This window comes from Aotus nancymaae, unplaced genomic scaffold, assembly GCF_030222135.1.
Source record: "Aotus nancymaae isolate 86718 unplaced genomic scaffold, 86718_ANA_hifiasm-v0.15.2.pri h1tg000077l, whole genome shotgun sequence".
NCBI lineage: Eukaryota > Metazoa > Chordata > Mammalia > Primates > Aotidae > Aotus > Aotus nancymaae.
The window spans coordinates 20,713,461-20,725,834 of record NW_026988492.1 but is presented as its reverse complement, the minus strand read 5'-3'; the positions used below and the strand labels follow the sequence as shown (position 1 = coordinate 20,725,834).

At 42.7% G+C, this 12,374-nt stretch overlaps 1 protein-coding gene across 7 annotated transcripts in view; it reads right to left on the bottom strand.

The window, feature by feature from the left end:
• BEND7 (BEN domain containing 7) overlaps window positions 1-12,374 on the bottom strand; it is a 90,643-nt gene that overhangs the window by 48,624 nt on the left and 29,645 nt on the right. For all 7 annotated transcript variants that reach the window (XM_021675679.2, XM_021675676.2, XM_021675674.2 and 4 more), the window contains 3 exons: window positions 10,691-10,993; window positions 7,085-7,207; window positions 3,192-3,457 (listed from right to left, as the gene is read on the bottom strand). In XM_021675679.2, coding sequence (XP_021531354.2) covers window positions 3,192-3,457; window positions 7,085-7,207; window positions 10,691-10,993 — 692 coding nt within the window. The remainder of the gene's footprint in view (window positions 1-3,191; window positions 3,458-7,084; window positions 7,208-10,690; window positions 10,994-12,374) is intronic.

The following is a 12,374-nucleotide window of genomic DNA, read 5'->3' as shown; positions in this document are numbered from 1 at the left end:
GTCTTTCATATGATAATCAGACCCTCGACAGTGACTGGGTGTCCCTCACACACAGGCACTGGGCTAGAATGGGCACCCGCCAGTCCTTCGCACAGCCGACAAGGGCAGATGACAGACCTGGGGTGGTGGACATACTCCACTTTTTTTGGCTGTGTGAACCTGTGCAGGCTGCCCATAGAAAGCGGATAGTAAGAATACCTCAAAGATGGCGCATAAGTATTATTACTATTAATCATAGTCTGTCTCTGCTCTCGAGAAGCTGGGGTGGAAGGATAGATTATCATGTAAATGATTACCAAACAGTACAGGAAGTTCTATCCAGGAGGACTGTTCAAATCACAGTAGAGCCCTGACGGGGAGTGGGTGTGTACAGAGTGGAAGAAGAGGGAAAACAGTGAACTGCAGTCAAACTGAGGAGGGGGCTGTGCTTAGAGCTAAGTCCTAGACTTCATGCTTCCTAAGATCATTTTGTACATTGAGCTTAATGCAAATGTACATGTTTCCTCCTTCGCACGTTAAACAAGTAACACACACTGAGTATCTTTTATGTGCCAGGCACTGCAACAGGATTTTCCCATATACTGTGTCTCATTTGACGCTCACAATACTGTCGTTTTGACATTTCGGTTGGTTCTGATTAGAACTTAGTGTTTTTCTGCATCTGAGTAGGGACTATTGTTATCAGTTTGAAGACAGTGGCTGGCCTGCTCTGATTGACAGCTCCTTGTGGGCCCTTACATTTGTGTTTGTGCCACGGGTATACACATTGGCATTTGGGTGACAGTAAGAGTCACAATGCAAATAGAGGAACTCTATACATCGAAAACTTTTTACATTTACAAAAGCGATAAAGCATGGGTTTCCAGCGTCACTTTCCATCATTTCTAGTGCTAATCTTTCTCCTGTGCTGGAGGTGTCCAGTGAACATGTTGAGGATATGAAATTCACTATTCCTTCCATCCAGAGCTGAAAGCCTGCGCTGCTTCTGCTCTGCATCTCAGTTAAAGTCCCAGCTGGTAACCCAGTGAGTTTCCCAGACGGGAATCTGGGGCTCACTTCCCACTCAGTCCCCGCATCCCTCCTGAGTGGCTCTCCCTGCTCCTCCTCTCCAGGCACACTGCTCCTGTCCAGCCCTCCTGATCTCCTGCCTTGTGGGCCGCACGCATCTTCCTCCCACTCTCTCCATTGCTCTGTCAGCCAAATGCTGTTCCAGCTATGGTTCCGAAATATAGGCACAATTCTTCCTTTACTGGAAACCTGCAATGGCTCCCTCCTGCCCACATGTAAGGCTGAAGGCCTCACCACCGTACACCTAGACTTTTGCTCTCTCACTCCACACTACTTTTACCAATGCCAGCCAGACAGCTGTTCCAGCAACACTGGACCACTTACCCAATCCTACGATTTTGTTTTTTGTTTTTGTTTTGTTTTTGAGACGGGGTCTCGCTGCGTCACCTAGGCTGGAGTGCAGTGGTGTGATCTCGGCTCACTGCAACCTCTGCCTCCTGGGTTCAAGTGGTTCAAGTCTTGAGTAGCTGGGACTATAGGCATGTGTCACCACGTCCGGCTAGTTTTTGTATTTTTAGTAGAGATGGGGTTTCACCATGTTGACCAGGTTGGTCTCGAACTCCTGACCTCAGGTGGTCCGCCCACCTTGTTTTCCCAAAGTGCTAGGATTACAGGTGTAAGCCACCGTGTCCGGCCTCACTTTTCTTTAGAAGCATGTTATTCTTCCAAGACGATCAACAGCTAACCCAGTTTTCATTAGCTGGGTGTGGTGACACACACCTGCAATCCCAGCTACTCAGGAGGCTAAGGTATGAGAATCACTTGAACCCTAGAAGCAGAGGTTGCAGTGAGCCGAGATCACTCCACTGCACTCCAGCCTGGGTGGCAGAGCAAGACTCTGTCTCAAAAAAGAAAAAATGCTCAGAAAATGTAAGAACTGAATGTCCTTTGTGTTGAATTTACCTCTGTTTCCGAGTACGTGATCTACCTGGGGTTTGACTCAGAGCCCTAGCTGCAATAGCAACATGATACCATCGCATGAGCTGACTGGTCCAGGGTAGAACATTATCATCATGAATAATTTTTTTAAATTAAATTTTTAGTCTGGAAGAACTTCTTAACAATTGTAGCATGTGTTTATAGATTTCTTTAAAAAAAACCTTTAACACCGAGGATTAGGTAAAAGTTCCAACAACTTTCCAATCTAAAAAAGTCACAAGATGATTATTTTTGTCCCCTCCCTTTGTGCAAGACCCAATGTGGATAGACACTAGCGAACTGTCTTCCCACAATTTGAAAGTGAATACTTTAAAAAAAAAATAGCAATTTGTTTCCTATGTAAAGTTTAAAAGGTACAGCCAACCTCCAATCCTATACAGGCCTGTGGGAATTTGCAGCAGAATTCTCATCTTATGCAATCGGATAATAACAGATCCCCCATTCTTGTTTATTTTAAGAACTCTCCCAACAAGTTAATGTTCACAACACAAACATACTTAGAGAAAGACACTGTAAACAGAAATGCAATTGCAAATATAGTGCACTATTAAACAAATTCATTTATGGCCCTATGAATGTAAAATAGCAAGTCAGATGGTTATCTCGGATGTCATGCAACATTCTGGACTGTGGCAACATTCTGGCTATGATATTAAAATAGAAAAACCTTTGCAAAGCGTTAACCTATCATTACACGGAGTAAATGGCATGGCGCTGCCACCTAATTAGCAGTGTGGCTTGCATCTATAAAATAGAATTAGCACGACTGCTCCCTTTTTATTATTAGTTTGTGTTTCCAGAAAGGTATGACCTTATCTGCATGCTTCTGTTCATTTATGCCCATCTACAAAGGATCTAATTATATTCTTTTAGGTCTTTATGCTAAGGAAATTGAAAACTGCCACTACAAAATTAAAAATGCAAAAGAAATTAGGGAGCAGATTATTTATGCCATCACCTTCCTCCTTTCGGAGGCAAAGACTGGAAACCTGTCTAAATAAATAAGGCATGAAATTTTCAGAAAAGAAAATTCCACACAAGAAAATTATTACCAGTCTTCTTTTCTTCTGTCCCACATATATCCTGCAAGGTTCTCTAGTTGTCAAAAGGGAAATGTACGAATACTATAAAATTCCTGAAAGTTACATTGCATTAGAGTCAGCAGCCAGAAAATAGCGACTTACATCTGAAGAAGGTGATTCCAGAACAATGCCGAATCCTAGCACGCGGCTCTTCTCCAGGGAGGTGGGCTCAGCTGCCTGGACAGCAGATAGCTCAGAAGCCACCGCCACCTTCCTCTCAACCTCGGACCCGCTGGGCTTCTGTTTCACAGTAAGAGGTTCCACAGTCTTTGGGGGCACTTTTTTCTTTTTATTTCTCTTTCGTGAGACAGCAGTTCGCTGGGAGCATATAAGGGAAATTGGGGGTTGTTGTCTGTTTTGAGTTCCAACTGCGAATAATAAACAAAAATATGGTACAGGCACATGTGTCTAACTCTGGAAAACTTATCTCCGGTCTATCCATGTGCTCTACAAACTGAAACCGAAACCAGGAAAACTCCAGGATGAAGCTCACCAAACAAATGTCCCACTGGACCTAAACGTTAACAAACGCAAGCTCGGAAGCACTTTAAAGTCCTAAAGGCAGAAACGTACTCAGGAGAAAGCTTTACTGCAGGTGAACCGTGACAGCGTATTGCTGTTGGGTTCAATCCAGAGAAAGGATCGTGAGCTGTGAGAAAACACTTGAGTGTAGTTTTATAAATCACAGGACGTGTTTAAACAAATGAGAACTTTGGAACTTAAATTTAGGTAGAGACGGGCATGTTTCCCGGTAAGCCTATTTCAGGACTATTCCCACTGTTGTCTGGGTTTAGACTGATCAGGTCCTAATAATCTACAGGTGCCAAAATGGACAAAGATGAAAGAGTGATGATCATTTGGGCAAGACTGATCCAAAGTAGTAGTCTGGGATGATCCTATAATACGGACCCGTAAGCAGGTGGGAAAAGCCTGTTAGTTACCTAATTAGGACCAGTGAATCCTTCCTCACCAAATATTCTCCACACATCAACCACCTCCAGAGCACCCTGCTACCTGGCTTCAGACCAGGCCACTTCTCTAGACCTCGGTTTTGCATACTTGAAGGAGCAACATCATTCTGTGCAAGTCAAACAAATTAGTGAAATCTAGAAACAGTTCCAAAGACAAAAAGCCCAGTACAGGGACCACGTATTCAAACTGAATCTATACTTAAAGAAATCCAGGATGGCACATTACAGTTCTCACAGGTGCACTCTGAGAAGTAATGTTTGCTAACCATTCAAAAATACTCTCTTGGAAAGTGTAATTGGAAAACATGGCATCACTGTTTAAATCCTCAAATATTAATATGGCTTCCTAAACATGACTACAAGATGTCCCAGCTTTTCAAAAGAAATGATCCTATAAAACAAGTAAAAACTAAGGTCTTTTTTTTTTCTTCTTTTTTTTTTTGAGACGGAATTTCGCTCTTGTTACCCAGGCTGGAGTGCAATGGCGCGATCTCGGCTCACCGCAACCTCCGCCTCCTAGGTTCAGGCAATTCTCCTGCCTCAGCCTCCTGAGTAGCTGGGATTACAGGCAAGCGCCACCATGCCCAGCTAATTTTTTGTATTTTTAGTAGAGACAGGGTTTCACCATGTTGACCAGGATGATCTCGATCTCTTGACCTCGTGATCCACCCGCCTCGGCCTCCCAAAGTGCTGGGATTACAGGCTTGAGCCACCGCGCCCGGCCAAAACTAAGGTCTTTAAAGGCACATACACATGGATCACTTCCTCTTACCTCCTATCAGTCTGAAAATAAAGAATATTTACACTTTAATCCTGATATTTTTGTCTCCAAATTTGAAAGCAATTCATAAATATTAGAAACAAACTAATTGCACTACAGAAGAGCACAGAAGTTTTTAAACCAGTCATTATCTAGCTCACTGCTTCTCCACCTTGGCTGTACATCAGAATCACTCGAGTTTGAAAACACTGAGATGCCTCAGCCCCAGCCCAGACCAAGTGAACTGACACTTCCAGGCATGCAGCCTGGGAATAGGTATTGTCTGAAAGCTCTTCCAGAAATTCTACTGTGCAGCCAGAGTTGGGAACTTCTCTTTGCTCTATCTGCATTCAACCTCAAGGCTGGGTCTGCGCCCCTAAAATCAAAGGGACCACGAATAATGATCATGATGGTCTAGGCCCCAGGCCTCACTAAGCCTCATGATTCTAAATTAAAAGTGACAATGTTCTGGTTTACGAAACATGGGGACTATCTGAGGTTTTCTTCTCCTTTCGCAAATCTAGACACAGCCCAAGTCCCTGGCACCCAGATCTTACCTCTAGGTCTTATTCCTTGTCTTCTTAAAAGAAAGGTGAAACTTTCTAAATGTAATTTAAATCTAAGTCTTCAGGCATTAAACCCTTAAGTAAATCTACCCACGTGACACAAATTTTTTAGGTTTAAGAAAATTAAAGGAGAGTAATTTATTCAGTTGATCCTTTGTGCCATCTTACAGCTTTGGAATCGTTTACCTCCCTAATCTGCAAAGGTTTAGAAAAGAAAACACAGTGACAAAGTGGCATTTACTTAATAGATTCTAAAAAGGCTTCCGTCAAGGATTTAAATGGTTGCAATTTGTAGCTTGCCATTTCAGTAGTAAGGAGCTTAAGTGACAAAATAAATCATTACAATTTCATATGCATATTTTCTTAAGTGCTAACAAATTCCTCCTTGGAGAAAAGAATCCGAACATCACAAAGTAACCTTTCTTTTTGAGCTCCTTATTTAGGAGATGTTAACCTCCGCCAGGTTAATAAGAACACAGATTATCATGATGGAGCAAGGTGAGTCCAATGCATACTGAGCAAAATGCTTCCTTGGGGTAAAACCAAATTCAGTACTTAAAAAGATGCTGTTTTTCAGAAAGTAGCTCATGCTGCTTCAATGTGATCTTGGATGATTGATATATCTAAGTATTAAGCTTTTTCTACCAAAACCAAATAATTTTTATAATTTTAAAAAATTTTTTTTAAATTTTATAATTTTTTCTATCAAAAATTATACTCGAATTCACTAAATGGCATCCTGAACAGCTTCTGAGGGGCGACCTCCCTGAATACCCTTCCGATGAATGGGCAGGAAAGCCAGTCTCGATATGGCAAAGATCAAGGGGTGATTTCCCTTGACAAGAGGGAAAACTTCATAAAATGATTTATTTCTTGTATCTGGGACAAAAACAATTCTGTTTTCCCTCAATTGGAAGATCAGAAAATACAGCTGCTATAATGAAGACCCAGACTTACAGACTTCTATAGAACGCTCCATGAACTTTAAGACCACACTATTAAAACAGCTTAGGCTTGCACCATGCCTTATAAAGTTCATTTACATCTACTACGTCATTCTATTTTGACAACAACCCTATGAGTTAGACACAAATTCTCCATTTACAGATGAGAAATAGGAAGCCCAGACACATCACACAGCTCTAAGAGCAGAAAGTGGAGTCCAATCCCAAACCACAAATCCACTGCTCTTCTGTTCCTCAACTTGCCTGACAGCACTGAAAACAAAAAGAGAAGTCACAGAAATAAAGAGGACAGAGTGGGAGGGTCTCTGAGCTTCTGAATGGCATCCTGAATGGGAGAGAGAAAGGCCACAGAGTGCAGCCTGGGGCTCAACATTTCTTATCTGCTTATGTCCTTGAACACTGAAGCCCGTGCTTCCTAGAGGGCTCCTCCATATACAATTGTTCCCAAATTTAATTAACTGACATTTGTGAAGTACCAGGAGATCGTGGAATGCAGTCTATCGAGCACATACACATAATTATATGAGCTGTATCAGCAGCAAGACAAAATATGTTTGATTTGCTAAAGGAAAAATGGATTGCAGAGAAAGCTGAAAAAACAGATACTTGAAAGGCACAGCAAGCCAGCAAGGTGAGAAGGAGGCTTTAATAAAAGCACAATGAACATTCCAAGAGAAGACGTCAGATATGCATTAAAAATCAAAGGACTCATTCCGAGGCCTGATCCTTGTACCTGCTTGAATTTGCATTAATTTCCTCATGGTCTTGAGTTCTTGTAGAATGGCCTGCAATGTTGACTGGCAGTTACAAGTACAGCAGTTTGATCCAACTGATGAATTCACCACTGGAAGTTCTCCTGAGCATGAAAGAGAAGAATGACATACTCCAAACAAACAAACAAAAAAATCATAAAGAGGTGGGGAGAAAAAAGAAGTATCTTGGCAGGATTTTGAAGCATGTGCAATTACGACGAAGCTGTGACTAAGGAAAACGGACCCGCTAATTATCACAGCCTAAATCTGGGGGTCTGACTTTATCTAATTATCCCGGCTCCCATACTGTAAGGTGCGTGCTGTGGTGCGGTGCAGGAACCCACATGCACACACACACGCAGTGAGCGGCCACAGCAGGCCTCCCTATTGTCAGAGCCGTCCATCTCCAATAACGATACCTCAAAATTCACTCTAAACACACTCACACTAGCTCACACAGAAAACAAACCCTGACAATAGCCCTGCAAAAAATATTTGGTAGCTGTGCGTAAGAGTTCATATTAGGAATTGAGTTCTATTGAAAATAGTTTTGATATTAAGCACATTATTTCAAAAACAAAGACCTGTGCACACATGAAAACTTTTAGAATCCTCTCTGGGTGTGGTGTTTGGGGTGTGGAAGCACAGAGCAGTAGGGATGGGAGGGTATATTTGAATTGGATGGGTTCGAGGGTATTGGCGGGCTGGCTGGCTTTTCTTCAATGTAATAAATAAAACCCTCCTACCTCTTTTCTCCATTCCTCTTTCTTATCTTTCCCTCACCATAGCCTCTTTTTCACTGTTTACATTTAACGCCTTTTCCAGCCGGGCACGGTGGCTCACGCCTGCAATCCCAGCACTTTGGGAGGCCGAGGCGGGCGGATTACCTGAGGTCCGGAGTTCAAGAACAGCCTGACCAACATGGCGAAACCCTGTCTCTAGTAAAAATACACAAATTAGCTGGGCGTGCTGATGGGTGCCTATAATCCCAACTACTTGGGAGGCTGAGGCAGGAGAATCACTTGAACCCAGGAAGCGGAGGTCGCAGTGAACCAAGATCGTGCCATTGCACTCCGGTCTGGGTGACAGAGCAAGACTCTATCTCAAAAAAAAAAAAAAAAGTAATGCCTTTTCCTTAGTAAACCTATCTTACTCTGTTTCCCTTATAGGTAAGCAAGTATCTTCTACTGTCCCTAGAATGAAATGGGACATTGGGAAATTGCTCTTACAGTGGGTTCCCTCCAGCACCTGTTCACCCTGACCACCATAAATGGAGCAGCTTACAGACTCCCAGCACTTACATTTTCTCAGAGGGGAGCAAGGTAAGTTCTACGATTTTGTTCCAATTATATGTTTTATTATACTTCATACACCTTACATCCTGTAATACGCATTATTTGGGAATACTATAGAAAAATTCACCAGAGCAAAACGATGAAATACTTCAAGATAATTTAGTGATCATAGTAGTACAATTATTTACATTCAAAATTGCAGCAAAACTGTAATGTTACAGTGTTAAGACTGCAAATAATCCCGATGAAATACCAAAGTAGTCACAGTTATATGGAATATATTTCTTTTCTTTCTTTTTTTTTTTTTTTGAGAAAGTGTCTTGCATTAGGCTCTAGTGCAGTGGCACGATCTTGGTCCACTGTAACCTCCGCCTCCCAAGCTCAAGTGATTCTCCTGCCTCAGCCTCCCAAGTAGCTGGGACTACAGGCACACGTCACCACACCCAACTAATTTTTGTATTTTTAGTAGAGATGGGGTTTCGCCATGTTGGCCAGGCTGGTCCGAGCAATCCACTCATCTTGGCCTCCCAAAGTGTTAGAACTACAGGCATGAACCACCACTTCTGGCCATGTTTCTATTGAAAGCATAAATCAGTATCTATTTTCAAACTGATTTGGGGGAATTTATGTTTGTAACTTTTACTAACTTGACTAATACCTTCAAAGCAAATCCACGGTCCCTGCTATATACTGGGAAATAGAACACCGTTTACTCAAAACCTGCCGATGTGGTGTTTATTAACTTCATACATACCTAAGGGTATTTTATTTCTCTTATTCTCTCTTCCATCGTAGTAGAGTTGGGACGGTCTTAAAAAATATTTCTAGTCACTATTCTAAGTACCATCTTTATCATTTTTAGAGGACAAAACCAACCCTTTTCAGCTTGTTATAAATCATTTTTTAATTTTAAAGAGAGCTGACTTTTTATTTTTATGGAGGAGTCTTTAAAGAGCCATGTCCCTCTAACCTGGACACATGCCAGCATGGGAACTTTGATACCGGCTTATGTAATATTGAGAGGAAGAGAAGACACCCATACATCTCTGGGGTCCTTTGCTGTCTCACCAATGTCTCAGGATGGCTTTTCATGCCTCTGAACCGCAAACTGTGTTTAAATAAAAAAACCAAAACAGTTCTCTTTTTCTTGAAGGATATTGTGAAATGAAAATGAAAATGAAAATAAAATGTATGGAAAAAAATCCTTAACTTCTTAAGGAAATTGAAAATGCTTTCTTACCTTTTTCTTGCTCTCTTTGTGAAAACTATAGATCTGCACATCTCTACACTGTTCATAGAACAAATATTATAGCATCCAATGTGGCTGGCTAGAAAACTAATATGACCAGAGAAAGCATCAGGTTTTTTCCTTAAGCTTTGAAAAGAAAAACTGTCATTTGATTCTTTTCTTAACAATTAGGAAACTTGAATTAAGAAAATTTTACTTTAAAGGAATACTTTCCATTGCTAATGAAGCATGTTATAAAATACGGATCACTGGGTCCAGTAATGACATGGGATGCTGGGTTATAGGCCCTCCCTTTATCTGGGACTCTTCTGATAATGGGAAAGGCAAAGAAGTAAACAAGAGGATATGTCAGTAACACACCATAGGACCAGGAGGCTTCTTTTAATGACAATGGCCAGCTCTTTCTGCCCTAATGTTCAGTTTTTTTGTGACGATAATATCTGCATATAGGCAAAAAATAACCGCTTTAACTTTTTTTTTTTTTTGAGATGAAGTTCTGCTCTTGTTGCCCAGGCTGGAGTGCAATGGTGGGATCTCAGCTCACTGCAACCTCCGTCTCCCAGGTTCAAGCAATTCTCCTGCCTCAGCCTCTCAAGTAGCTGGCATTACAGGTGAGCACCACCACGCCTGGCTAATTTTTTGCATGTTTTTAGTAGAGGCGGGGTTTCACCATGTTGGCCAGGCAGGTCTCGAACTCCTGACCTCAGGTGATCTGGCCTCCTCGGCCTCCCAAAGTGTTGGGTTACAGGCGTGAGCCACTGCGCCTGGCCCTCTTTAACTTCTTAAAGGGCTAAAATCTCTACCAGGAAATCTTCACTTATAATATAGAACCCCCGTCTTTCCTAATTCTCGATTTTGTTTTTTTTAATACTCTCCAATTTTGTCCTTTGTGTCTCCCTGCCTTTTATAGTAACTCTGTGAAGGCAGATAATTATGGGAGGGTTTAATAAATTGAACTCAAATAACACAATGAATATTTAGAAATAAAACACAACAGTACAAATCCCCATGAGAGCCTTCTGAATGTTTGTTGACAACTGTACCGTTGGAGCTTGCAGCAGGGTGGGGCTGGCTTTGGAAGGTTCTAGAACGGGTGCCATACTGCCCTGAGAACTGTCCACTCTGGGGCGGTAGCTCATTCCACACACCACGTGAAGACGGATGGAGGCTCTGCGAGGCCTCAGCAGAGGAGTTCAAACGCGGAGGCCAGACTAAATCCAGGTCCTGGGGCTCTTCTTTTAATTTCTCTCCTTCTTTGCCAACTCGCTGATATATCCGCCCTGTGCTGTCATTCAGCAGTCTTCTCATCCCTGTAATTTGCTTTTTTATTTCCATGCTTTCATCTCCTAATGGAAACAGGGCCAAAGTGAGCATTCTAAATTAGTGAAAGAGAAAAACTGTTCACTAACCAAAAAGAAGAGAAAGGAAAAAACAACCCTTCTTTGGAAATGGGAAAGATGACTGATTCTATAAACTTAATCTGTAAAATGCAAAGGCAGGAGAACTGGCTACAGTCTGAAAAAACCCATCCTATTCCTACTGCATCTCATTTTAAGCTCTTTCTGCAAGTCTCTTACAATACAAGAGGTTTCTTGAGAGTGTGTCATCAGCAACAAACAGGAAATTCCCTCTTTGGAAGCATTTTCTGAGTGAGAAGGTCATGAGGAAACAGGCTGAGACAAGGTCAAGGATAGGACTGGACCGCAGAAGCCCTCTGCCCTGATGTGCCACAGCCACCTGCGAGGAACGGGCAGGTCGCTAACGTGCTCTGCTCACTGTCTGTCAGCTTCAGCAGGGGGAGCGAGGGCAAGGAAGAAAGCCTGGACTGGCAGAGACGCAGGGCATCACTACTGACATGATGTCCTCCAGGATGACACACTGCCGCTGGAGACATCACCTTCAGAGAGGAGGGCCAAGGAGACAGAGAGGCGCTGAGTGGCAGCGTGGCAAGCGAGGGGGCTTTTTCTGGCACCCTGACTCCCATCACATCAGCCCTGGTGATAACTGAGGGGCCCCTGTCACTTGAGATCACTGGCTGTACCAGCACAGGAAGGGCGGCAATGCAGCTTCCCCACCCTGCCGTCCTCCCACGCCAAATGCATTGCCACCTCCCCCCTGTAGCGTCACTGCGTGTGAAAAGTCACGGGCCACTTTGAAATCCCACCTCACCTACACTGACTTTTTTGTTGTTGTTGTTGAGACAGAGTCTTACTCTGTCGCGCAGGCTGGAGTGCAGTGCCTCGATCTCAGCTCACTGCAACCTCCGTCTCCCGGGTTCAAGCGATTCTCTTGCCTCAGCCGCCCGAGTAGCTGGGACTACAAGGTGCATGCCACCACGCCCAGCTAATTTTTGTATCTTTAGTAAGACAGGGTTTCACCGTGTTAGCCAGGCTGGTCTTGATCCCCTAGCCTTGTGATCCGCTGCCTCGGCCTCCCCAAGTGTTGGGATTACAGGTATGAGCCAGTGTGCCTGGCCTGACTTCTTTTTTTAAGATTTTTCTCCCCCTCAGGAAATTTTTCTTAAACTAAAGAACTTCTATACTGCACTGAAGAGTACTTAATAAGTATGACTTAAAGATGTCTATAATATTGTACAGATAGAAAATATTTTCCATCAATAATAATATCAGAGGATGTGGATATCTATTGGGAGCTATTTCAAACAGACTACCTTCTTAAACTCTGCATCAGCCGGTTTAAGATGAAGTGTTCTTCATAAAGATGAAG